Source organism: Lonchura striata, chromosome W (genome assembly GCF_050655825.1).
Source record: "Lonchura striata isolate lonStrDom1 chromosome W, ASM5065582v1, whole genome shotgun sequence".
Taxonomy (NCBI): domain Eukaryota; kingdom Metazoa; phylum Chordata; class Aves; order Passeriformes; family Estrildidae; genus Lonchura; species Lonchura striata.
Window position 1 is genome coordinate 15,326,351 of NC_140743.1, and position 27,586 is coordinate 15,353,936.

The 27,586-nt window shown below is 49.1% G+C and overlaps 1 protein-coding gene across 1 annotated transcript; it reads left to right on the forward strand.

Moving 5' to 3' along the window:
- Positions 1 to 816: 816 nt before the first annotated feature.
- On the forward strand, positions 817 to 14,640 carry LOC146763089 (sushi, nidogen and EGF-like domain-containing protein 1). Its single transcript, XM_085571140.1, has 5 exons — positions 817 to 905; positions 3,233 to 3,331; positions 4,501 to 4,978; positions 5,126 to 5,263; positions 14,245 to 14,640. The coding sequence occupies exons 1-5, from the start codon at positions 817 to 819 to the stop codon at positions 14,524 to 14,526; spliced, it is 1,086 nt and encodes a 361-aa protein (XP_085427266.1). The 3' UTR covers positions 14,527 to 14,640.
- The last annotated feature ends 12,946 nt before the right edge of the window (positions 14,641 to 27,586 follow it).

Consider the following 27,586-nt stretch of genomic DNA (forward strand, 5'->3'; position numbering starts at 1 on the left):
GTGTGGAGGCCAGCATATGTGACCCCCGGGACTCCCTGTGGTTCCAGCTGCTGGGGGATGTCAGGGACATTGGGGACCAGCCAGCAGTGGTGGCACTTCACCTCTTCAATGCCTCACGGCTTCATCACTGTGCAGAAAACCAGGAAGGTCTGGGTAAGTTGTCAACACCCTGGCTGGTACCCAAAAATGTTGTCACCACTGCATGTTGTCATCCTAAACATCCTTCTGACCATAATTTTAATTTTTTAAAAATTGATTTTTTTTTTTCCTAATTTCAGACTCGGTAAGAGTCTGCATGGGTTGTCTCATCCCACCAGCACCACAGGATGTTCTTACCTTAATTTTGTCCCAAATTGCTCTATTCTGCTCACAGTTTCCTGCCAGTGAAGCACCTGTGTGAGTGGCTAAGAGACATCCATTAATTGTTGTGCCCCATAATTTTGACTGAAATTGCTCTTTCTTCTCCCAGTTTCATGTCAGAGAAGCACCTACATGGGTTGTCCCTTGTCCTACCCCCACCATGCCTCGATTCATCCCATAATTTTTCCACAAACTCCCTCTTTTCCACCCTCTTTTCCTCCAACTACCCTTCACCCCTGTATCACCCCAAATCCCCTTTTTTCCCTTAATTCAGTGTTGTCCAGCTCAACAGCCCACCCCCCTGCATGCGGAGTTCCCAGGACCATTGACCATCACGGAGACGCACATGACCCTCCAGGTCAGCTGAATCCTGGGAATTCTGGTGGAACTGTGCACTGCGGGGGTGACAGTGGAGGTGCCTAGAGAAGTGTGAACTGTGCGGCCTCTGCAGCGACTATGATGGTGCCACCATTAGTGCCCGACAAGACGGTGACGAGTGATGCATGGGCCCTGGCCAAGGCCTGGTGGCGCCCGACATCACCCAGGTGGGTGACACCATGGGGACACTGGGGGAGGGGGGACTGGGGGGATTTGGGTATCTTGGGGGTGGCACTAGGGGGAACAGTGTCAAAAAAGGGGAGAAAAATAGCCTAAAAAAGAGCGAAAGAATAGCCCCAAAAGGGGAAAGAAGGCCCAAAAGATGGAAAAGAGACCAAAAAGGGGGAAATGAGTTCTCCAAAAGGGAGAAAAGAGCCCTGAAAAGATGGGAGAGGAGACCAAAAAGAGGGGGAAGAGCCAAAACTGGGGAAAGGACCCCAAAATTCAGGAAAAGAGACCAAAAAAAGGAGCAAGAGCATAGGGTGGGGGGGAGGGGGAGAATAACCCCAAAAGATGGGAAAAGAGACTTGTAAATGAGGAAATGAGGCAGCAGAGGAAAAGAAGTGAAACAAGTGCAAAGAGATAAGAAAAGGAGAAAAGAGGGAGGGAAAAAAAGGTCAAAAGAACCCCCCAAATGAGAATAAAAACTCAAAGACCAGAAAAGACACCAAAAGTGGGTGAAGGACCCAAAAATAAGGAAAAGGAATATTAAAAAGTTAGGAAGAGTGCAAAAACTAGGGGGAAAGAGATACATCAGAAACAGGGGAAAAAAAAAAAACACAAAAGGGGGAAGAGGAGTGGGAGAGAAGCACAAGTAAAGGGGGAAAAATAGTCCAAAACAAGGGAAAAGTGAATAAAAAAGGGGGAGCCTCTCAAATTGGGGAAAGACACAAACAACATAGGAGAAAGAGTTCAAAAATGGGCATAACATGTCCAGAAAAGGGGGAAAAAGACCCTAAAGTGGAAGAAACTACCACAAAGTCCCCCTCGATTTGCCTTTCTTCCCACCCATTGCTGTGGAAAATTGACGTTTCACCTGAGTGGCTGCGCCCTATCACTGACGTCATCCTCAAACAGCCTCAGATCTGAAAAACCCGGATTTTTATAAGTCCCAAAATTGTGCTTTAGCCCCCAAAATAAAACCTGAGAGAAAATGCTGTTTGCTGGTGATCTGGGATAAAATCCTGGAAATTCTGGGAAAACAGGAGTATGGGAATGTGCTGGGGGGCAGTGGGGGTGGGGAGGGCTGTTCCCACCCAGTCCTGCCATGGGCAGTTCCGTGTCCCCCCCCCTTCCCCTGTTGGTCAATATTTCCCAACGCCTGAGTCCCACGTGGGGAGAAGGGCGGGGGGGCACCCAGATGTTTGGTGCCGGGAAGCGGGAGGGGGTTCCCGGACATCTGAGTCCACCTAGGGAGGTGTGTGCTATGGCACACTTGGAGGGGACCCCTCACCAGTATCCCCAGTTCCTCCCAGTACGTGCCAGTACCCACCCCCTAGTCGCTCCCAGTGTGCCTCCTGGTATTCCCAATCTCTTCCCGTACAACACCCCCCCTACCCCCCAGTCTCTGCCACACTCCCTCAGCTAGCCCCAGTATACCCCCATTGTCCCTAGTCCCTCCCAGTGCATTCCAGTCTTCCCCCACTATTCCCTATGGTGTTCCCAAATCCTTCCCAGTTTGTCTCAGTCCCTCCTCAGTTCCTCCTCCTGCATCCCAGTGTCATTCAGTGTCCCCTCAGTGCCCATTTAAGCCTTGCAGTGTCCCCCAGTACATCCCAGTATCCCCTAATGCCTCCCAATGCATCTCAGTAACTCCCAGTTTCCCTCCCCAGTGCCCCTCCAACATTCTCAGTGTCTTCTAGTATGTTCCAGTAACCCCCAGTGCCTCCCAATGCATCCTAGTCATACTCAGTGCCCCCCGCCAGTGTCCCCTCCAGCCTTTTCAGCGTCCCCCAGCACATCCCAGCCACCACTCCAGTGTCCCCTCCAGTCCATTCTAGTCCCCCTCAATTTCAGTCTGGGCAGAGACTGAACTGCCTGGGGCCCTGGGATGTGCCACCTGGGGGTGTCCCATGTCATCCCCCACCCCCCAACCTGTCTCCTCCCTGGGCATAAAGTGGCTCCAGTCACAGCACTGGGACAGACTGGGACCATGGGAATGCAGTGAGTGGGGACACTGGTGGGCATGGGGGACATGGGGACATATGGGACATGGGGGCACATGTGGGACATGCTGGACACAGGGGAATAGGGGAGATCAGTGAGGACATATGAGACATGGGGCACATGAGGGACATGGGGATATGGAGGGGGGATATGAGGGACATAGGAAGGACAAGGGGACATGGGGGAGGTCACTGGGGGCACTGAGGACATTGGGGGAGACATGGAGGGGCATGGGGGGATATTGGGGCACTGGGGATATGGGGAAGATGGAGAGGTCACAGGTTACGTGAGGACATGGTTGATGGGTGATCCTCTTACACTCCCCTAGGCCTGGACACATGAAGATCTCCCCCATTGTTGTCCTTCTCCTCCTCAGCCATGCAGAGGAGTGGGGACCCCTGAGGACATTGGAGACCTGTCCTGGCTTGTAAGATAAGCATGTATTCTATTGCCATCTGTTGAAGGTTAGGCAGTTTTCTTATCTCTTCCAAGAACAACGTCTCCCTCCGGGGAGATATCTTCTGTTAATAGACTATTGAATGACTCACTGCATAACCGGTAAAGTTACATCATCCCATTGCGAGATGCTCCACCCAGAGGGGAGGAGCCAAGCATTCTTACCTGCATAAAATCAGCACTTTTTTGGAGACACTGGCAGCCACTTCGCTGGATTCCCAGAGGAGCAGCTTTCTTCTCTGCTGAATTCCCAAAGGAAGACCAGGCCCAACACTACCAGACCTTCAGAGAAAACTACACCCTTCTAGAGATCACCGCTTCAGCAGCATTTCATCTGCCACTCCACGAGGAGCAGCCACCGTTTTAACTGGACTACTACCAATACCCTGACTCCTCAGGGTGTCAGGTTTTTGAATCCATCACTAGTGTCGTTTGTACTAATTACATTTGTTTTGTTATTATTATTTTTATTTAGTTTTTTTCCTAGTAAAAAACTGTTATGCCCACTCCCATATCTTTGCCTGAGAGCCTTTTGTTAAATTGTGGTAATTCAGAGGGAGGGAGTTTACCTTTTCCATTTCACAGGAGGCTCTTGCCTTCCTTCACAGACTCCTGTCTTTTCAAACCTAGACAGGACCCCTGTGGGACCCCTCAGTGAGTTTGGGTCCCAGGCTTATACTGGGGAGGTGCCAGTCCCATACTGTGAGGTTCTGAAGTGATTCTGGGGGTTCTAGGCCCATACTGGGAGATCCCAGTCCCACACCAGCAGGCCCTATGAACTGGGAGGTTCTGGGATGACACTGGGGGTCCCTGACCTATATGGGGAGTCCCAGGCCCATATTGGAAGGTCCCAGCTCCACACTGAGAGGTCCCAGGTGCTACCGGGTGTGTTCACCAGGTGGCATCCTGTGTGCCACCTGTATCCCAGGTGTGTGACAGGTATGTGTCCCCAGGTAGGGTCCAGATGTCACCTCTTCCTCCTCCTCCTCCTTGACTATGTTGGTGAGTGGGGACCCCTGGGGACATCAGGGATACCCGTGGAGGTCCCTGAAGACATTGGGGACACCTGTGGGACCCTCAGGTGGTTTTGAGGTTCCAGGCCCCTACTGGTGGATTCTGGGGTGACACTGGGGCTTCCAGGCCCATATTGGGAGGTTCTGCGGTGACTGACTGGAGGTTGGGGGTCATCACAGTTGAGGCCACCATGACAGGGATCGCCATAGTTGATATGAAGACTCATGACTGGAGACACTGTACTTGGGACCACCGTAGAGGGGTCACTGTGGTTGGTATCACCCAGGTGTGTCCCATGGGTGACCTTTGCCTGCAGGTGAACAACAACGGTGTGGTGTCCTTCGGGACAATGGTCCCGGAGTTCACTCCCCAGTCCTTCCCGCTGCCAAGCCACCGCCCGTTTGTGGCGCCGTACTGGGTTGATGTGGACACCCATCTGGAAGGGAATGTCTTCTACCGGCAGAGCTGGGATGCCCAGCTGCTGGCACGCCTTGCCCAGGACCTGGCACCTGCTGTGCCACCTGGGGACCTGCCTCCACAGCCTACCTGGGCATTTGTGGCCACCTGGGATCGTGTGGCCTATTTTGGGGCTGCCTTGGACAAGGTGAGATATGGGACAAGGTGGGGGCGCTCAAATATCTTGACCTTCAACCATGATGTCCCAAACCATGGTGGAACCAATGGTTTGGGGACACAGGGATGGAGACATAGCTGGGGGTCACAGTGACATGGTGACAATGTCCCCCTGCAGGTGAACACCTTCCAGGCTGTGCTGGCCTCAGATGGCATCACCTGCTTTGTCCTGCTCAACTACAGAGACTTGCGGTGGACAACTGGCATTGCTAACCTGGGGGATCCCCACACTGGCCTAGGGGGCATCCCTGCACAGGTGGAGATACAGAGAGGGACAGGAGACACTGGGCATGGGGCATCCCTGGGCAGATGAGGACAGTCCAAGGGATGGGGGACACTTGGCTAGGAGGAATTCTGAGCTTGAGGGGGGTAAAACATTTTGGGGTGGAATTAAAGGGATTTGGGTGCAATTAAAGGGATTTTGGGTGAAATTAGGGGGATTTAAAGTAGTATTTAAGGGATTTGGGGGTAGAATTAAGGGAATTTGTAGTGAAAAAATGAGGCTTCTGGGTCTCTGACCACTCTGCTTGTCAGAGAGCCGAGTCCTCGGAAGCCGGATAGCGTAATGAAATCTTCCTCTATGAAGGCGGGACGGCTCACAGGCGGCTTTTTTCCAGGAGCGTTTATTGAGGAACAGCAATTCAGGGAGCGAAGGGAAAACAACCACTCCGGGAGGGAGCTCGCTCTGAGAGCCTCGAACAGGGGGCGGAATCGGGATTATAACTGGGACAAGAGAGGGAGGGTCCAGGCATGAAGCGTTCAGTGAAGGAAGGCTTCGGGGGCAGAGTCAGGGTCGAGTGGCAGGGTTATAACCAATGAGGGTAAGGGGAAGGAGCGGCTTCAGGGAAGGAACCAATGGAGGTATAAAGAACAAAGAATTTTCTAGCACCAAGGGATGACAGACATACTGATTGATAACAGGGGAGGCAGGGAACTACACACCTGTCACCTCCCAGGGTAATTCGGGGGGACAGTTTCCCAAGTCCCCTCCCACATCTCCCCCGTTCTTGTTAATTAAATAAATATTTGCCAAAGTCTTGGTAAGCGTCTTTTTGAAGATGGTTAAGGCAACTGAAATCAGAAGGATAATTATGAAAATCCAAAAGAGTCCTTTTAAAATGGAGGCTGCCCACCCGGGAATGCCCCACTGCATCAATAGTTTGTGGACGGGGTCCACAGCCGAAGTTTCCGTTTTGATGTCCTGTACTTCGGTCCGGATCTGCTGGATGTTGGCTTGGATGGAAGTGCTTCGTGATGTTAAATTGAAGCAACACAATCCTTCGAAGTCCTCGCAGCTGTGGCCATGGGCGAGCAGCAGGAAATCAATAGCCGCTCTGTTTTGTAATGTGGCTTGCCTGGTGGTTTGCTGGTCTGCCAGAAGATCGGAGAGGGCGGCAGACGAGGCGTTGGCATGCTTGCTTATCCAACACTCCAGGTGAGAAAGCTCACCGAGGGCCTTAGCTGCTGCATACCATGGTAAAAAGATGGATACAGCGACCCTCTTTGTTTTTCCCCAATCGTAAATTTCGGAGTCACAATTTTCGTCGAATTGAGCATATGATCTTTTGGTGCGTGCCAATTGTCTTTCTTTTTTCCAATCTAGAATTTGAGTTCTGTTTGGAGTGAGGGTAGCAAGCTTGCCAAGGCTGCATGGGCCTCCCTGGAGCCGAGATGGAATTCCCGACCATACTCTGTCCCCACAGATAAGAAACATCCCCCTGGGCAATGTCTTGGGATGAGTGGATGAAACCAAAATCACCTGGCTAGTATAATTGCACCAGGTTTGGCTGTTATATTTTTTACTGATAGGTGTTACATCTTTCCGGTATGTGTTTTTGGCCAAGTCAATTCCGTGCCAATTTTGACTTGGCCTCCTATAATAGGATTTGACACAATATCTAGCTGTGAAGGACCCCAGTAAGTCCAATTCTTGGGGTTCCTCTTTGCTGTTGGGCAAAATTTTGGTCCATTCATCCCAAGTATCGACCGGGTTAGGCCTCCTACCCGTGGTTCGGAGCAGGTCGGAATTGGATACCGGCCAATCATCAGCTACCAAGGGGACCCCCACCAGGCAAGTGGACAGGGGATTGTCCACGTTGCCCATGGCCAGACATAGGTTATCCTGCTGCAAGGACTTTGCCAGCGTGATCCAGACATTTTCTTTCGGCTGTGGTACCACCCAGCCATCTGCTACATGCAGCCACAGGAGGATGGAAAGCGTGGCTGCAACCAGCTGGGCGCAGTGGGACATCTTCTGTTGTTCCTTTTGGGTGAATGATGTTCTGGCAGCCATCCTAGTACTAAAATTAAACAAAACAATATTACCAACATACATTTGGTTCCCTCCCCTCCCCCAGCTCCCCCTTTTGGGTTAAAATAAAAATAAATTTCAGGACGGAGGGGTAAAGGGATGACGGGTTAGGTATGAGGGTAGAGGGAACGGCACAGGAGGGGATGGGGTGGCGGAAGTTGTTAAGTCTTGCAGAGGTAGGTATGTCCTTGTGATGAGGACCCGGGAGACGATGTTGGGTGGTCTTCCGGTCCTCTTCTTTTTTCTCCGTCGCCACGCCACTGCATTATCTGGTGGTGATTGTGATGGGGTCGCTGGGTTGCTCCTCGCTGGGGGGTCCGTGGTAGTGCTCTCCAGGTACGGTTTGACGTATTTTCCAGGAATCCATTTGGGACCCTGGGCTGTGGAAACACAAGCGTACCCTCTCCCCCACGTTATCAGAGGGTACGGCCCTGAGATGATTTTTGATTCTGGGTCTCTGATGAGGACTGGCGGACGCTCTTTCAAAACTGCTCTGGTGTTATTGCAAAAGTGTCTGAGTGCAGGGGGATTCGGCTCTCGGTCAGAACAATTTAAGAAATTAAGAACATAAAGTGCCTTGCATAATCTTTCAACTGGTGTCATGGCCAGAGCCGAATCGTGTTGTTGTTCTAGCAGCCTTTTTAACTCTTTGTGGGAGCGTTCCACTATTGCCTGTCCTGTGGGGTTATGGGGAATGCCGGTGGAATGGGCAATTCCCCATTGTTGTAGAAATTGTGCGAATCTTGTCGAGGTGAATCCAGGCCCATTGTCCGTTTTGATGGCTTTTGGGACTCCTAATGTGGCAAATGCCATGAATAGATGTTTGATGATATCTTTTGTTTTCTCACCAGTGTGCAGTGACGCGAACACGGCCCCAGAAAATGTGTCTATGGACACATGCAGGTATTTCAGGCGGCCAAAAGGATTATAGTGAGTGATGTCTGTTTGCCACAGCTCCAATGCTGCCAACCCTCGGGGGTTTATCCCCGTTGGCAGCGGTGGAAGGGCGAAGGACTGACAGTTTGGGCATGTGGCTAGTATGGCTTTGGCTTGTTCTTTTGATATTTTAAATTGTCGGGCAAGGGCAGGTGCATTTTGATGGAAAAACGCATGGCTGAGCCTTGCCTGTGCAAAAATGTCTGGTAAGGTTAATGAAAGTACAGGTGCAGAGTAATGAGATGTCATTGCAAGGAGGTCGGCCATCCGGTTCCCCTCTGCAATAGCTCCTGGCAGGTCTGTGTGAGCCCGGACGTGCATAATATAATAGAGTTGCTCTCGGTGGGAGATCAGCCAGATTAATTCCGTGAGCAAATCGAATAACTGTTTGTTTTGAACTTCTTTGAGCAGGGCGTGTTCTGCCCGTTCTGCTACCCCGGCAACATAAGCCGAATCTGTTACCAGATTGAAAGGTTGCTGAAATTTTTTGAATGCTCTCACGACCGCAGCAAGTTCTGCGATCTGGGGGGAACCCTCAACCAGTTGGATGTCAGACTCCCACTTCTGACTCTCCGGGTCCTTCCAAGTGATCACCGATTTGTGGGATTTTCCCGACCCATCGGTGAACACCGTGAGAGCACCTTTAATAGGTGTTTTATTTTTGAATGACTTTGGGGCCAAATAGAACGTGTCTTTGAATATTTTATGTTTAGGGTAATGAATGGAAATCTGTCCAGGGTAACTGTCTAAAGCAATTTGCAAACTTTCGTTTGTCTGAAGCAGGGATTCCAATTGTTCCAAATTAAGAGGTAGGTAAATGCACGCCGGGTCACACCCTGCGAGGGTCCGGAGGCGTTGTCTGGCCTTTATTATTATCCTAGCCATCAACTCTGCAGGAGTTGAAATAGTTTTCGCTGGCTGGTGCGGGAGAAACAGCCACTCAATGATAAGGAGTGGGTCCTTCCGCCCAGCGTCCCATTGAAAAAGCAGACTATGGAAGTTTGGGCACTTACCCAGGATGGCAAGGGTGACGGGAAGGAGCCGATCCACACGGTGGGCCTGACGGGATCGTATGGCCTCAGCGACTCTCTCCAGGGCTCCTTTGGCAGCAGGTGTTAGCTCGCGAGGGGAAGCTAGGTCGCCATCTCCTCGTAGCAGGTTGAAGAGCGGCGCCAGCTCCTCCGTGGTGAGTCCCAGGAGAGGTCGGATCCACGTGATGGTACCGCAGATCTGCTGGAGATCCCGCAGGGTCCGTGGGTCGTCTTTGACGGTGACAGATTGGGGCGCGACAGTCCTTCCCGTAATGTGAAAGCCCAAATACTTCCATGGCGCTGACAGCTGGATCTTTTCTTCAGCAATTTCAAACCCTGCAGCTTTAATGGCTTTAACAGTTTTGGAAAGTGTGATCTGCAGATAAGCTTGTGTTTCAGCGCAGATCAAGACATCATCCATATAATGCAGGATGATCGCTTCAGGGAACAGCTTCCTGATCGGCGAAAGCACCTGGGCCACAAAAGTTTGGCAGAGCACTGGAGAATTTTTCATTCCCTGGGGCAAAGTGGCCCATTGGTATCTCTTATAAGGCTCCGCCCTATTGATGGAAGGGACAGAGAACGCGAATCTGGGGGCATCTCCGGGATACAATGGGATGTTGAAAAAACAGTCCTTGATGTCAATGACTGCGAGCTGCCAATCCCGGGGAAGCATGGAGGGTGAGGGAAGGCCAGGCTGCAGGGGGCCCATGTCCTCGATTACCTCATTGACCCTGCGCAGGTCTTGGAGCAGGCGCCATTTGTCTTTGCCAGGTTTTTTAATAACAAAGACAGGAGTGTTCCAGGGGCTGGTGGAGGGTATTAAATGCCCCAGGCGGACCTGCTCCTCTACTAATTCATGGAGCGCTTTTAATTTCTCCTCCACAAGGGGCCACTGGTCCACCCACACTGGAACATCGGTCTTCCAATTCAGCGGTGGGGAGGTGCGCTCCGCAGTGGCCCATACTAAAAATCCCATGCAGGGCTAGGGATATCGAGGCGGGCACCCCATTGGGACAAAACGTCCCTGCCTAATAACATGATGTTAGATGAAACAACAAAAGGCCGAATGGTGGCAATCTGTCCCTCAGGGCCCTCCACACTTACCAGGTGTTTGCTGCGCATGGAGTTGACAGCTCCTCCCACTCCGGAGATTGTGCCACAAGGAGGCACCAACTCCCAGTCGCGGGGCCACTTTGACCGGGGTATGATGGTGACGTCTGCCCCGGTGTCTGCCATCAGGTCCAGTTTGATGGACTTTCCCTGAAGCGATAAAACAGTCTCAATCATTGGTCTGGATTTGCAAACATTTTGTGTGAGGAAGACAAAATTGTCTTCCCCGGAGTCATGTCCAGCGAAATAGTCCTGTGCTGGTGGATCGGTGAGGTCGGCCACGTCGAGGAGGTACATGGCAGCGAAGGGGAGCCCCTTGGTGATGGTGCAAGGTGGTTGATGGCAGACGACTGAGACGGTGACCTCGGACCCCGGCTGAAAACACACCACTTCAGGAACGACGGTAACACGGTCTGGTGTGAGCCTGCAATCTCCGAGTATTAACACTGTTACCTCACAATTACGGTAAGGGGGTTCCAGGAACCCAGCGGGAACTCTCACCAGGTCCTCATCCTGGAGAGTCACAGTGATGGAGCTTTTGAGGACCCGGTGAGTGTCTGAATTTAAGTTGCGGGTTCTACGGAAGAGGCGGAGCCCGTCGTCGTGGCTCCGCCAACCCTCCGGAACTGTCCGCTGGGCCACCGGTCCTCCCGGATGGTGGGGAGGCCTGGGCGCTGTGAGGGGCCACTTGTTGTCCTTGCGCGGCCCCTCCCCGCGCTCCGCGACCCGTTTCCCGCCTGCTGATGGTAGGGCATCGGGTTCCTGGGTATTGGTCTTGGGGAGGGTGTGTACGAGTAGTGTGGTTGCTTCGGGGGCCAGTATGGGCAGTTGGCTTGTATGTGGCCCATCTGGCCACACCCGAAGCACCGGATGGTGTTCATCGTCAACATCGCCTCCCCAATCCCCTTACTTACTGCAAGGGCGACAGTGGTCTCGGTGGAGGCGGCTTTCGTGCAGGCCTCCACCATCTGTGCGATGGTGGGTTCGGGGTCTTGAGGTAAAGTCCTTAATATCTTCTTTGTCTCGGCTGTCGCGTTGGTCATGGCCATCTTTCTCAGGAGCTCTTCCCTCGCTGCAGGATGGTCTATCTGCCGGTCGATGGCCTCCCTCAGCCGGTCCACGAATTTTATGAAAGATTCCTCTGGGCCCTGGGTAATAGCTGAAAAGTTCTGGAGCGGGGTTTTCCCATCGGGGATTTTTAACAGTGCCGCTCGGCCAGCCTCCTTGATGTCATCTAGGACCTCCGTGGGTAACAGTATTTGGTCCTCTGGCTGGCTGAACTCCCCCTCCCCTGCCAGGGCTTCTATGGCTTCCTCTCCCTCTCCAATTGCCTCTGCTAAATTGTGTTTTTTCAGAAGAGGCTTGAGGAGCTTTCTCCATTGAATGTCCCACAATAAAAGCTCGGTGGGAGTGAGCAGGGACTTGGCAATATATTTAACGTCATGCTGGACCAATGTATGGCCCGAGAAAGTGAGGTCCAATACATTCTTAAAGAAAGGAGAGTCTCGACCATAGTCTTTGGCAGCCTTCCTCAGTTCTTTAATCTCCACATATGGGAGTTGCTCCCAGTGTGGCCGCTGCCCCCTGGTCCTCACCACAGGTGCTGCGAACGGCCCCAGATCTTTTGCGAATTCTAAATCCCCATCCTTAATTGCCTCTGCCCTGATCCGGGCCCACCCACCTCCCGGCCTAGGTGTGGGCCGGGGGCTGTCGCTGTCCTCATCCTCATCGGAGGATGAGGCAGGACGAGCAAGGGCTCGGACCTTCCCCTTGGCCGGTGGGCTTCGGTGGCATGAAGCCCGGCAGGCCAAGATGGCCTGCTTCCGGCCAGGCCGACTTCCGGTTCCGGTGGCGTGGGAACCAGAAGAGGCCTGAGGGGAGGCGTGGCCAGGCTCACCCACCGGGGCGTGGCCTTCCGGCAGGGGGTTCCCTCCCACCGGGGCGTGGCCTTCCTGCAGGGGGTTCCCTCCCACAGGGGCGTGGCCTTCCGGCAGGGGGTTCCCTCCCGCCGGGGGCCCACCCAGGGGTGTGGCCATGGGGGCTGGAGGGGCGGGTCCCGACGACGTAACAATCGACGCGGTGGTAGGGGCGGGACCCGACGCAGGGGCGGCACTCGACGGAGGTGGAGCCTGAGGGGGACTGGCAGGGGCCCGAAGGGAGTGAGGAGGTGGAGAGGAGGCGCCATTTTGTCCCTCGGTGGCGGGCTGCTCGGCCATGTGGCCGGCGCCATTTTGTGAGGTGTGGTGACAGAGATCAGGAATCGAATAACATGGTTTTAAACTGGGTACAGGGGTTTGAGGGCTTTGGGGAGAGGAAAGAGTCGCACTGGGATGGCCAGTCCCAGGACGAGGAGAGGACAGAGTGGGGCGGGGAGCAGCAGGGAGACGGTAGCAGCCCTGTGCCTGGTTATGGCAGGGTCTGCTGCCCGACCCACCCTTAGGGGAAACCGGGTTAGGAGTGGGGGGGGCGGAATGAGGGTTAGGAGAACCGGGAACCCAACTCTCACCCTTTTGTTTAAATAAAGTGTAAATAGAATGAAAAAGTGGAAAAAAATGCCCCACAGAAAAATTCCCCTTTACTTGTAATGCGTATAACAGTTTCCCAATATTTCCCCAGAAAATAAGAGAAGAAAAATCATCCCTGGAGGTGTCAGGGAAGTTATCGAAAATAAGATTAACAAAAGCCTTAAGGTCCCTCTTTTTAAAAGAAATGTTACCCAAAACAAGGGAGGATTTAACGTGGAGGTAAAAATCCCGCCGGGCAGGAGACAAGCGGTTGCCCATTCTCACTGCAGAAAAAAGGGAAATCCCCAAAGAGACAAAGAGAGAAACGAAAAGGAAAAGAGACAGGGTCGGGTGCCAGACAGGGCACCAGGAACTCACCACAAAAAGACCGCTGTCAAAACGAAAAAGCCTCTGAGGGGGAGAGGAAGCGCTGCAGGTCTCGTCCCGTTCGGAGTCTGCTCCCAAACTCGAAGTCGAACCAGGACGAGGTGTCTGCAGCCCGCGAGGTAGGCGATCTTCTTCAACGAAGAGCAGCCGCTCGTGGAACTGGCGGCGAACGGCGCTTTTCGTCCTCGGGCAGCCGGATCACAGAGCCGAGGCAGCCGAGGAGACGCTCTGCGGCTGACTCCTGAGAGGGGCCAGTCTGTTCGGGCGCCAGTTGAGGCTTCTGGGTCTCTGACCACTCTGCTTGTCAGAGAGCCGAGTCCTCGGAAGCCGGATAGCGTAATGAAATCTTCCTCTATGAAGGCGGGACGGCTCACAGGCGGCTTTTTTCCAGGAGCGTTTATTGAGGAACAGCAATTCAGGGAGCGAAGGGAAAACAACCACTCCGGGAGGGAGCTCGCTCTGAGAGCCTCGAACAGGGGGCGGAATCGGGATTATAACTGGGACAAGAGAGGGAGGGTCCAGGCATGAAGCGTTCAGTGAAGGAAGGCTTCGGGGGCAGAGTCAGGGTCGAGTGGCAGGGTTATAACCAATGAGGGTAAGGGGAAGGAGCGGCTTCAGGGAAGGAACCAATGGAGGTATAAAGAACAAAGAATTTTCTAGCACCAAGGGATGACAGACATACTGATTGATAACAGGGGAGGCAGGGAACTACACACCTGTCACCTCCCAGGGTAATTCGGGGGGACAGTTTCCCAAGTCCCCTCCCACAAAAAAAGGGAGATTTGGTCTGAAATCAGAGGTATTTTAGGTGGAATGAAGTGGATTTGGGGTGAAATGAAGCTCATGTTCAGTAAAATTCAATGGGAATTCGGGCAAAATTTACCCCCTACCTTCTCCCATCTCCCCGTTACCCTCCCTTCACGTCCCCCCCATTCCCCCATCTTCCCTTCTGCAGGCTGGGTTCAACAGTGGAGACGACGTCCACTATTGCAATGTGCCGGGGTCACGCATGCCTGCAGTGCAGATCCTCAGACACTGCAGCAACCTGGGGGTCCCGGGGTGCTGGGCCTTCCGTGTTGACCACTTCGAGACCACTGAGGGTCCCCCCAAGACTCCTGGCACCCTGACAAAGACACCTGAGGCCCCCTGGAATCTGTTGCCACCCCACAAGACCCTCTCAGTATCCCCCAAGCCCCCAAGGATCACAGAGGAGCAGGTGTATGTCTGCGGGTCATGAGCAGGTGACACCTGAGACATTTGGGGTAGGGGGTTTGCCTAACAGCCCTCACCCCACCCCCACAGAAGGATGTGCTCCCATGGAGGTTGCATTGTGATGGAAACAGCAATAAACACCCACTGAGCAACACCTGTGTCAGGTGTGTGTACACAGATGCATGTGGGCAGCAACACAGATGTCATGTGTGAAATGTGTATGGATCCCCACCTGTTCCCATGAAGGTGACGGAATCAGCTGAGGAGGGAAATTGTCAGTGAGAGGTGACAACATCTGGGTTATACATGGGTGTGACAGACACACACCTGAGTCACAAAGAAGTGTGGCATAGATACATCTGGATAACATCTGATGCAAAATGCGCTACACCTGGACAGCACTCAGCTCACACACTCCTACATGGTGTTACACCTGGACAACACCTGAGTTCCACACAGGTGTGGATCCACCTGGATTACACCTGCTGCAATACAGCACTCCACCTGGACAATGCCTGGGTTACACAGAGGTGTACTATGACCAGGACACCACCAGCCCAGCTGAGGGCCCCAACACTGAAACCAAGGGCAGAGTAAAGGAAAGGGTTTGTGTTACAGTTAGGGTTAGAGGTTACAGTTAGGGGTTAGTGTACAGTTATGGCTGTGGTTTGGTTAGGGGTAGGGCTAGGACTTACAGTTTCGGTAGGTTAGAGTTAGATTAGGGGTTATTGTTCGGGTCAGAGGTTTGGGATGCTTTTATTAAATAGCTGTAAGCTTTAATTCAATATTGGAGTGGCCTGATTTTCGTTATTAATATCTGTAGTAATCCTTTTGGAGGCAGGATGGCATAGATACTAATGCAGTGGTTGATTTGTAGTGAGAAATATTTTTCAGTCCGGGCTGCAGGAATGTGTTGCCTTCAGGGGAAGGCAAGGCAACCTGGTTGCAAGGAACAGCACAGCAGCCTGGTCTTGCACAGGCCACTCAGGCCACCGACAGGCACGGACACCAATGTGGTGGATGGTCAAATGGCCTCTATTATCTTATCTCATGGGGTTTAATAGCCTCGGGGGACTTTGCTACGTCAGGGGGAGAAGGTAGGCTGCCCAAGAGATGCGGGAAGGCAGCTCCCTGACCGTGGCAGCCTGATCCGCTAAGGAAATAGCAGAGGGACAGCGGGAGGCTTCCCTCGCTGCAACTCAGGCGGTGGGCACGCGCGTGAAGGTCGAGCGGAACCCGAGAGCCATGGGTGGAGGGGATTTTTCGCATCTCGAACGCGTGGCATGGGGCGCAGGCGGGCTGTGGGTGCTGGCACAGAGCCAGGAGAGGGGCAAAGCGAGATGGGAGACATCGGGGCCGGAATGGGAACAGGAATGTGGTTGCGCCAGTCTCGGGGGTAGGACGACAGTGGCTCTGAATCAAAGGTGGTGAGAGCCGGAGCTAGGCGAAAGCACGGCCAGGACCAGAGCAGGATCGTCCACACCCCCTAGTGACGCAGGCAGGGACGGGGCGTGGCCAGGATGACTTAGGGCACGGTTCTGTTGCAGTTCCCATGGCAACAGACAGCAGAAGCCCACAGCCAATTCCTGCCAGCTTCAGACATGGCCAGAACAGAATAGTTATTGCAACAAGAATCAGTTACACATGGATCAGTTGTTAGAAGAAATGTTCAAAAGTTTATCGGGAATTAGTACGGGGTTTGAAAATGTAAATCAATTGTCAGAAGAAATGCGCAAATATTATCGAAAGTGCAAATTGGAGAGCAGAGTGCGCGGAACGGTAGACCAGGGTCTCTCGCATCTCGAGCGCGACATGGGCAAAGATGGCGTCAGTGGCGGCTGCGGTGGCCGCCAGCCAGGCATCCACAGATTGCACGGCAAACGCGGGGGGGGGGGGGGGGGGGGGGGAAACCTGAGAGTGCGGGACGCGGCGCGGGACGCGGCAGCGGCAGGAAGCAGCAATCGCGCGCTGATGATGTCAGCAGAGCGCCGAACCACGCTGAGAGTCGGGGACAGCCACTGGGACTGGGCGGGATGACCCAGAGCAGGACCAGAGCAGTGCCAGGTCCAATTGGGAGAAGGGAGGGGGCATTCCAGAGCCCACGGCTGTGGCCGGGGCCGGCGCGGCAGGGCTCAGTCAGGGACGGCGTTCCTTCCCTCGTTCCCGTGGCAACACAGAGATGGGTGAATCCAGGCTGCGCATGCGTTTGCGGGAGTCAGAGCAAACCCGGAAGTGGCTGAGAGGGGCAGATTGCAGGCACGGGTCCAGCACAGCCGACACTGGGCGTGAGCGGGGGCTGAGAGCAAGAGAGAGAGACACAGTCACCCCAATGCAGGCAGAAGTGGGGTGTGACTGTGCCAGAAATGCTCGCCTCTGCACCCCTCAGGCTTGTGCAAGCGGGGACTGGGCAGAGCCCAGGCAGGGATCTCCTTGGTCGCTGCCTCTCCACAGCAGAGCTGCGTTGTGACAACGGCAGGAGATGCCGAAGTTTTTTCCACTGCAGTGCATATCCAAACATTAACAACAAATACACGGCACAGCCCAGAAACCACAGCAGCCAAAGTAAACAACCTTTTGCAACCACATCTATTGCACCAAATGTCCCACAGCAATGCTGAGATGGAATTCCAACATTCACCCAAAAAATAAGATACAGTTAAGTCGCCACTTAAAATCATAAGGGTCTTCTCCAAACTTCTCCAATGTTTCTAAACGCTAACCCCAGATTTTTTTAGTTAGGTGACAGAATTGATCAGCAGATGCACCCAGCCGGTGTGATGAAGAATATTGATTGTGGAACACAATGTGAAAAAGAGATATCATAATGAGAATTGAGATATAAAATTGAATGGCATGAAACTTTAGTAATTTATTATGTTAAGGTTTAAGTTAAGTTGTATTTTAACATTATATTGGTAATAGAATTTATTTTTATATATAGTTTGGTTTAAGTTAAGCATTGTTTAATTAGAGTATATCACTTTAAGTTTATCTTAGTTTGGGCCCTGAGTTAAATTTATAAGAGTTTAATTGATAATGGATTTATATATTGTTAATTTGATACATATGGATTTCATAAAGTTAATATAATTTAGGGATTTTTTACCATGATTTCTATATATTGAGTTTAAGTAATGTTTGATATAAAAATTATTTTAAGTTTTTCAAAGGTCAAGTTTATTTAATTAACAAAGTTTAGTTGTTTTTCTTTAAGGATAAGAAGATTTTGACTGAAAGAGTTTATGAAATTATAATGAACATTGATTTAAGAGGAAGACACAGTCTATCGGATCCTTGGTTTTATTTTAGTCTTTTCTGTTTTATTGTAAGCTTATCAGTGTATAAGAGTCTTGAAGGAATTTATTCTGAGTTTTTCTGAGATTGATTTCATTATTTAACAATTAGTTGTATAGTCTGTTATTTCTTTGTGTAATGATACAAAGGGTGTTTGTTTCCAAAATCTTTCTTTTACGTTTAAGTATTTAAGTGGTTTATAAATGTTATTGTTAAGAGATTTTATCATGTTATCAGGTGAAGCTCTGTGCTTTGTTTTTTCATAGCGAATTTTCATATGTTTTATTGTTGTTTATGTAATCTCATCCAGGTTACATGTCATTCTGAAGTTTCATTTTGGACTTTAACTATGTTGTGCATTTTTCTAGGTGAACTTTCTGGTTTGTTTTTATATTTCTTGTGAGTGGAATCATTGCATTTCTATTTCTTATCATTCTCTAATGTTTTTCAGAAGATCTCAGAGAGAGGTGCCTGAAGCATTCTGACAGCCTTTTGTTACTGTTAATCTTATTATTTTTTCCAATTGCAAAACGTCCTTTTCCTTCAAAGAAGTTTCAAGTAGAATGAATCCTTGTGTCATTTGATCAATTTATCAGTTTGAACTTCGAGTGTTTATTTTATATGAAAATGTTATAATAAGTTGTTATGTTTTAGGTATCATATATGTAATGTTAGTATAAGCTTTGTTTAAGATAGTATGATAAAGAGCATCACTCCAATTTAAAGTTTGGGTTTTGGCCAGGCCCTGATTTTAACTTGGACGGATGAGTTTTGCCAGCAAAATTCAGAGTTTTTTGCACAAAAATGAATGTTATGTAGATAATTTTGATCCACCAATTCCATCCTAAAAAATTGACAGCTGACACAGCTTTGGGGTGAAACTTGTCAGCCCTGCCCGGGAAGGGATGTGAATTTTCACTGGAAACAAATGTTTCAGCTGTTTGCAGATTCTGAAATGCTGGCACAATATTTCTGATAATCATGCTTTGTTCAATTTTATATATGGGGTTAAATAGTCTAGGGGGACTTTGCTATGTCAAAGGAAGAAGGGTAGGGTCTTCTGGGATTAGTAAGGAGTGGAAAACTACTGGGTTAGGTGTGGTTGCATGTTCTGGGGGTAACAGATTGTGGGATCTGTAGGCTCCTCTGCACGGTTGGGGTGTAGTGAGGCAGAGATCTCTGAAGCTTGCTCTTGGGGAGAGAGGTTTATTCAAAGATTCAGGAATGCCTGAGCCTCGTGCTCTCAGGCGTAGCACGTGGCTGGGCTTAGGAGGACGGGGGAGGGGAGAGAGAAACGGAGGGTTTAGGGAGAGGGAAAGCCCCAGGGAGGAAGGGAGTCCTAGAGGGGAGGAGGGAGGAAGTCCAAGAGGCCGCATGGCCGCTCGGAGCCCCCTTTTCAGGGGCTCCCAGGTGGGCTGGGACAAGGCATGGGCCAATGGGGTTACAGACTCTGTTTTAGGGGCAGGTACAGAGGTGCGGGATGAACCACAATCTCTTGCGGGGTGGGATGGAACAGTCCATTTCACTCCAGGATTCATCCAAGGGTAGAAGTGACATTCGGCTAGCTAAGATAACAATCATATCTATCTATCCTCTGCAACAACAGATAACATGTTGCAGGGTGAGGGGAAAGGGTTTTTCTTTCCGTCACATCCCGAAATCTTCTGTTTGCCTGTCCGTATCTACTACAGGGATGGTGCAGATGGACTTCTAAAGTGATCCAATATTAAGTCCTATTTTGCTTTACACCAACCAAGTCCTTTCTTACAGATCTTTGGTGAAGACAAAGGGATCAAGGTTTACTTTCTAAATTAGTTACATTTTCAAAGATCTGTTTATTAATTGTCACCAAGATCACTTAGGAGCAGCTAATCATTGGTGTGAGGAGGCGCCCAGAAGAGAAGGGGCTGATGTCTCAAACACCGAGAGCCAGCCCACCCTCCGTCCCTCCCTCCCTTCCCCCCTCCCTTCTCTGGCAGTTCTGGACAGAGTTCTGTACTGAAACTTGTCTGCGGCCTTATGGCTCTGTTATGCGTAGTAAATACAATTTGCACCATTCCTTGTATTAAATATGTAATATTGGATACTTGTTAGATTATGCCCGTTTGTATTAGTTCCCCCCCCCCCCACCTTTGCAGGTGAGACAGGGTGTATGTTGGAAACTGATTTGCAAGTAAAAGGATGTGGCTTGGCCAGGAGATGGGCCATGTCAAGACTCCATGGGACTCCAGGTGTTGATCATCGGGACTGCAGGTGTTGATCATCGGGTGCTGATCATCACATAAACGGCCCAAGATGGATATCATGGAAATCCTTAGACAGATCCATGTGAATGCAGCCTTCCCAGCCTTCCCGTAAATCTCATCAGGGATTCACCTACTGCAGACACTGAATTATTCCTCCTCATCACAAAAAAAGAAAATCTTATTAACCTATAGACTCTGAATAGAAGAAAAGACTGATTGCTGAAATCTTGGCCTCAAGCGGAATTTTCCCTATAAAAACCGCTTGTGCCAGGATGGAGGTGTGTGTGGGCATGGGGGAAAACCTCTGCTGAGGCTGACTCCTTGTTGCACACCCAGGGCCGACCCCGGGCTCGTCTCTGTTCTTTCCTTGTGGCTGGCTAGATAAAATTTGATTGCAAAATAAATATTTTTTTTTCATATTAATTTGGTTGGACAAATTTTCATTTATAACAGCTCAAGAGGTGGCCAGGGTGACTTTCCCTGAGATGTCTGCAGAAGAGTCCACATGGATTGGGTCCCTTTTCTATCCCTGTAGGAGGTACCCACCCCCGTGCCCCATGGCGGAGCCCCCCCCCCAGTGTCCACCTCGGAAGAGCTGCGGCAGGAGCTGCAGGTTGTGCGGGGGTGGGGAATGGCCGAAGCCCCCGGCAAGGGGCCGGGACTGGACACTGATCCTTTGCTGACCATGAGCTCGGGGCCCTGCGGCGCCGGGCGAGGGGATGCCGCTTATCCCGGGACTCTGCGGGAGCCGGGAACAGCGAAAGAGCCCGGGCTAAACATTAGCACCGGGGCCTGAGGGAGTCTCCCTGTCCCAGACCCCCATCTGCGTCCTGGGGCAGCTCCTGGGATCTTTAGGGCAGGGAGCAGCCGGAGGTGGGTGTTCGAAGTCCCACCCTTGGGGCAGCACTTTATCCTGAGCCGGGGGATTCCCGCAGGGTTGGAGGCCCTCGGGGGCCCAGTAAGGAGGGCCGGAAGGGGCTCTTGGGGTTTTTCAAGCCGAGCAAGGTGGTTTCAAGCCCCTCTCTGTTATAAATTGTGACACGACAATTTGAAGTGTCTTAATTCAATAAAGCAATTTTATTTAAAATTAGCAAGCGAGTAAGGCAGGCAAAATCCAGCGCTGGGTGGCCGGGGAGTCTCCTGCTCCACCAACGGCGTGCAAAAATGTTCTGTCCCAACCTTCCTTTTATCCCCCCCTTTCTCCTTGCAGACGTGACTCTCCAAATGTAGTCTGAGTCTGGTCGTTGTGATAGCTTCTAAGTCTCTTCTTTTGAGATACAGCAAGCAGACCAGATACACACACCCAGGATTTTAATCTCAACCTCCTTATCACCTTGTAAGCAAATAAGCATTTCAAAGACACACCAGTACATTCTTAGCCACTATCTTATGCAAAACAAATTAGGTTAACATACCACAGTACATTCTTATGCAAACCAAGGTAAGCAAGTGAACAAATTATCTTCTACTTATCTCAATTTCCCCCTTTTTCTTGTTCATCTTTATTTTGTTCACTGAATCTTTGTAACTCCTGGTGACTTAGTATTAGGGTCTCATCTACATTGTGTATGGGTTCATATTTTGCCCTAATGAGCATTAAATGTGCTGCCTCTAATCGTCCCTTTACTATTTTTATTGCCTTATTGAAGATGCATGGCCCAAAGGTCAGTCCCAATATTATCAGTATCAGAGGTCCTGCAAGGGTGGATAGCAAGGTAGTTAACCAAGGAGATTGATTGAACCATGATTCATACCAACTTTGCTGTGCCTCTCTTTCCCTCTTTCTCTGCTCTAATCTTCTCCTTAATTCTGCCATGGTGTCTGTAACAACTCCAGTATGATCAGCGTATGCACAGCATTCCTCCTTCAGGGCTACACACAATCCCCCTTGTTGTAATAATAGCAAGTCTAAACCCCTTCTGTTCTGCAACACTACCTCAGATAGGGACCTTAATGATTTTACCAATCCATCGATGGCCTGCTCAATTTTACTCAGATCTTCATCTACTGAAATTCTTAATGCTTTAAATTCCTTTTGTTGATTTACTAGGGATGCCACCCCAGTTCCAGCTCCTATTCCCCCAATGGTAAGGAGAGTTGCAATAGTTAGGGCAGTGAGGGGTTCCCTTTTCATTAGATGGTGTTCTGGCACAGTTTGTTGTTCATATATGTAGTCACTTGTATGGTAGGTAATTCTGGGCATAATCGTTACCTGGATGCAGTAGTCTTGGCTTGGATTAAACAGTTTCAGTGAGATGCACGGTGTGACACCCAGAGTGTTACATACCCACTTAGTGTTAGCTGCTGGCAATAGCCAGTCAGCCGGTTTCTTTCCACCTGTTTCTATTACTCCACAAAGGTATTCTCTTTGTGTTGGGATTTTTCCTATGCATCTCCCTTTCCCTGTTACCTGAGCCAAGGTAAGCCCCGGTGTTGTCTCTTTACCCTTTTTCCACAAACACTGATTCGGATTAGTTCCATTCACTCTTCTGGGCTTTGCAGTGACCCCTATGGCTTCATAAAATGGGGGTCTTAAATTATAGCACAGCCAACAGTCTTCCGTCAGTTTTGGGTTGGTTCTATTTAGGACACCATAACTTGCTTTTATAACCTTCCAGAGTATATTACCCTCCTGGGTTTTTTCCTGTTCGTCTCCTGAAGTGTTTTCATTCTGAATTTTATTCTGGGTCTGATCCCTTTCTTTTGTTTGGTTGGCTAAAACAACCTTCTTTTCTAATAACACTGGGTTTGGCCCTACAGGTTCAGGATCAGGGGGCACAAGTTCCTTCTTTATAAATGTTAAGCTAACAAAATTGCCAAAATCAGCCGAATATAAACGAACGCCCCAAGTTTTTCCAATTAACCATATACTATCCTCTGGCCTTAATGCAGTAATTTGTATATTCCTGCAAATATTTTCTGGGGGTTTATGACCTGTCCAGTAGCCGGGAGGAATACAACCATCTGGCTTCCAGACCACCTTAATGTATGGATCAGGAGTGGGGGGGTCCCATGTACCAGCTATTGTTTCACAACCCCAATATGCACAGTAATATTGTCCAGGACTATTGCAATACCCTTTACCAGGATTCGAAGCAGGACACATATAAAACGATGAAACCCAATGGGAACCCCAACTAGTACCTAAGGATGCCACAGGTAACTGGAAAGTGGGAGCTCCAGCTGTAGTATTGCTCCTTATAACTCGTGAATCCTCCCATCTTCCTAAAGTCCACTTGAAAGGTTCATGAGTTGTTACTTCCGCAGTATTACAATATATACAAAGGAAAATCACAAGCAGTAAGCAAATGGCATGTGGGGTCTGGTTTCTCACACTGCAACAATTATACCCTTGAGCCCAAAAACTATTTCTGCCTTTGTTACTCCCAGTCCCGGGGTAGTTCCGCAAATATTGCTTGCGTATTCCATCCTGAGGGCTCCTTCCTCCACAGCTGTTTACTCCTCTGCCTCGCCCGTCGACTCGGGTGCTTCGAGCCACAGGGTGTACCATCTTCTCGGCAGCAAGAGTATTCTTCAGGAGGGGATTTATGCCCTCTAGTGCCTTGCCGCATGAAATAAGAACGCCAATTCTGATCTTTTACCTCTGATGCGGTACAACTGACCCCTTTTAGGTCTTTCCTACAAAGGCCTTCTATGATCTCTGCCACAAATGGGCTCGGCTCGTTTGTATGGTAGCAGTAATTTGAGAAAATTTCCCACCACTCTTTAGATTCCAATCGGATTTCCCCTCTAGTCACTTTACAGGTCAGTACCCAAGCTGTAATCTCTCTTTGTACGTTCCAACAGGAATTGCAAGTTCCTCGTGGAGGATACCCTCTGTTGCAATGTGACCACCACCGTTCCCCACACACCTTACAGATATAGCATACAAAAGGATAGCAATTACAATTTTGATTTTTACACTTTACTCTAACACTTGAATTACTAATTAGTCCACTATCTAAGTAATATAAGTCTGATGTGTATTCAATCTGATAAGAGTCCATTAGTTTCTCTGTAACTTCAATTTCAGGTTCCCGGGAGGACTGGTTACTTGCCACACAGTGTTGTTAACTGGTCCTTTTACTCGACTGGCATGTGTCCATCCTCTTTCTGCAGTCCGAATTGCAGTTTCTGTAGTGAGTAACACAAGATAAGGACCTTCCCATTGTGGGGTTAGTGTAGATTCTTTCCAGGATTTTATTAACACATAGTCTCCTGGGTGTATTTTATGTATTTTTAAATCTAAAGGGGGTCTTTGCGTAATGATTCCTTTTTCCCAGAGTTCATTGCGGCGTTTCATTAAGGCAATAATATATGAGGTTATTTTATAGTCTTTTAACCGGGGGTGGTCTCGGGGTTCCTCCAAATCATATGGCATCCCGTATAGCATTTCAAAAGAGGAAATCCCAACATCTGCTCTAGGTCTTGTTCTTATGTACAATAGGGCTAAAGGGAGACACTTGACCCATGTCAATTTTGTTTCTATTATTAATTTGGTTAATTGCCTTTTTAGTTCCCCATTCATTCTTTCCACTCTTCCCGAACTCTGGGGATGCCATGGGGTATGGTATTCCCACTTAATTCCCAGAGCATGTGAGATATCCTCAGTTATTTTGGACACAAAGTGAGGTCCCCTATCAGAATCTATTGTTTCTACTATCCCATATCTAGGGATTATTTCTTCTAATAATATTCTGACCACTGTCTGAGCAGTAGTCCGAGTAGTGGGGTAAGCTTCTACAAAATGGGTGAGATGATCTACTATTACTAACAAATATTTATATCTACCCACTTTAGGCAATTCAGTGAAGTCTATTTGTATTTTGGCAAAAGGCCTGTGAGCTAATTCCCTTCCTCCCATGGGTCTTTCCCTAAGATGTTTTCTGTTTACTTTTTGACAGATCAGACAATCTCCCACTACTCTTTTAGCCAAATCATAGATTCCAATACTCATATATTTAGTGGCAAATTGATCTACTAATGCCTGAGTTCCCCAATGAGTCTGGTCATGCAATCTTTGCAAAATTTCTGAGGCCTTGCTTTTAGGTAAAACAGTTCTCCCATCTGGGAGCTTCCATTGCCCATCAGACCCCTCCTCAATTCCCATCTTTTGTAATTTTTCCTTTTCTTGAGTGGTAAAACTATATATTTGCCATTTTTCTTTGGGGGAGTCCACAGATACAGTGTCGCTCTGCCCCATGTTCCCCTGAGTTCGTAGGGCTGCTTTCTTGGCTTCTTGGTCAGCTAAATTATTTCCTCTGTTTCTAAAGTCCAATCCTCTCTGGTGTCCCCTTAAGTGGACCACAGCAATTTGAGCCGGGCCCCTTAAGGCATTTAAAACTTGGACAATTAGCTCTTGATGAATTAGATCTTTTCCCTGTGAGTTTATAAGTCCCCTTTCTTCCCAAATTTTTCCAAATGTGTGCACTACCCCATATGCATATTTAGAGTCTGTGTATATTGTTCCAATTTTTCCTTTTAATAACCTTAAAGCCCTGAGTACTGCATATAATTCACAAGCTTGTGCAGACCAGGAGTTACTTAGTGGTCCGGATTCAATTACCTTTAAGTCTTTTTCCCCAATTATAGCATATCCTGACTTTCTTTTTCCTTCTACAACCCGAGAAGAACCATCTACAAACAATCGCTCCCCTTCATCCAATTCTTCCTCTTCCAGATCGGGTCTAATTTTTGTTTGACTTTCAATAGTTTGAAAACAGTCATGTGCTAACTTTTCATCACAGGGTTTCCCATACAAAAATTGGGCAGGATTTTGCGAGGTAACCACTTCAAGTGACAAATTGGGGGAATCAATTAAAATACCTTCATACTTCAGAAGCCTAGAATCTGTAATCCATTTATCAGCTTTCTGTTGTAAGATTCCTCTGATATTATGTGGGGATAACACTTTCAATTTTCCATTAAAAGTTATTTTATGAGCCTCTTCTACCAAAAGGGCAGTGGCTACTATAGCCTGCAAGCATGTAGGCCATCCTCTGCTCACCGGATCCAGTAATTTAGATAAATATGCTACAGGTTTCTTTTTATTCGCCCATTCTTGGGTTAAAACCCCGTATGCTGTTCCTCCCTCCGTATTAACAAACAAATAGAAGGGTCTTTTTAAATCAGGTAGGCTGAGGACTGGCGCGTTTACCAAATCATTCTGGAGCTCCTGGAGTCGCTGATCATCCGTGGGGCTCCATTTCATTAGGCTATCTTGGCTTAATTTATCATAGAGGAATCTGACCTTCTGACTGTAATTTTCAATCCATTGTCTGCAATATCCAATTAACCCCAGTAGCTGACGAACTTGCCTTTTATTTCTGGGGGCTGGAATCGAGAGGATTCCTTTTACTCTTTCAGGATCAATCTTCTTTACCCCTCCACTTAAATAATGCCCCAAATACTTCACCTCCTCCTCTACAAACTGTAATTTAGATTTGGATACTTTTAGTCCTTTTAGGCTTAGGAAGTTTAGTAATTTAATACTTTCTTGCCTCACTGTTTCTTCTCCTGTCCCAGCAATAAGCAAATCATCCACATACTGAATCAGGGTTATCCCTTCATCTACTTTATATTCCTGAAGAATTTGTTCCAAAGCTTGGCCAAATAAGTTAGGTGAATCCGTGAATCCCTGCGGCAAAACCGTCCACCTTAATTGCTGCCGCCGGTGTGTTGCCGGATCCTCCCATTCAAATGCAAAATAATCCCTACTTTTCTCATCCAGGGGGCATGCCCAAAAGGCATCCTTTAGATCAATAACACTATACCATCAATTTTCAGGTCCCAGACGGCTCAACAAAGTATATGGATTTGCAACTACTGGAAACCAGGCCAAAGTCCTCTTATTTATTTCTCTTAAATCGTGTACCAATCTGTAGGACCCATCTGACTTCTTTACAGGCAGGATGGGAGTATTGAAGGGAGACATACAGGGCTCTAAAAGCCCTTTTTCCAATAACCTATCTATTTCAGGTTTTAGTCCTAATTTTCCCTCCCTAGGGATAGGGTATTGTTTTATTCTTACGGGTTTGCCAGGATCACTTATTTCCACTGAAAAAGGCTTAATCTGCAATTTTCCCACCGTTTCTGGGGTATACCACACCTCAGGATTAATTTTCTTTTCATCCTCTACCCTTAAAGGGCAGAGCTTTATCTGTAATTCTTTATTTACAACTTCTAAATTAATACCCAATTCTATTATCAGATCTCTCCTTAATAAATTGTAATCTGCTTCAGGTACCAGTAGTAAAGAACCTATACCAAATTTGGAATCAGTTTCTACCATCACATCCTTGATAACAGATACCTCAAAGGGCTCTCCTTTTGCCCCAATTACATGTACAGTGTCAGATGACTTTTTACATCCAAGCGGCAAGGCTTGCACCGTGGATCTTTCAGCCCCGGTATCCAATAAAAATTCCATCTCTTGTTGTTGGGGTCCTACTTTAAGCTTTACCAAGGGCTCCTTATGATGTTTCTTCCCCAACAAATAGAGCCCTTGACACCCCTAATCTTCCTTAAAGGCCTTCTCATCCGCTA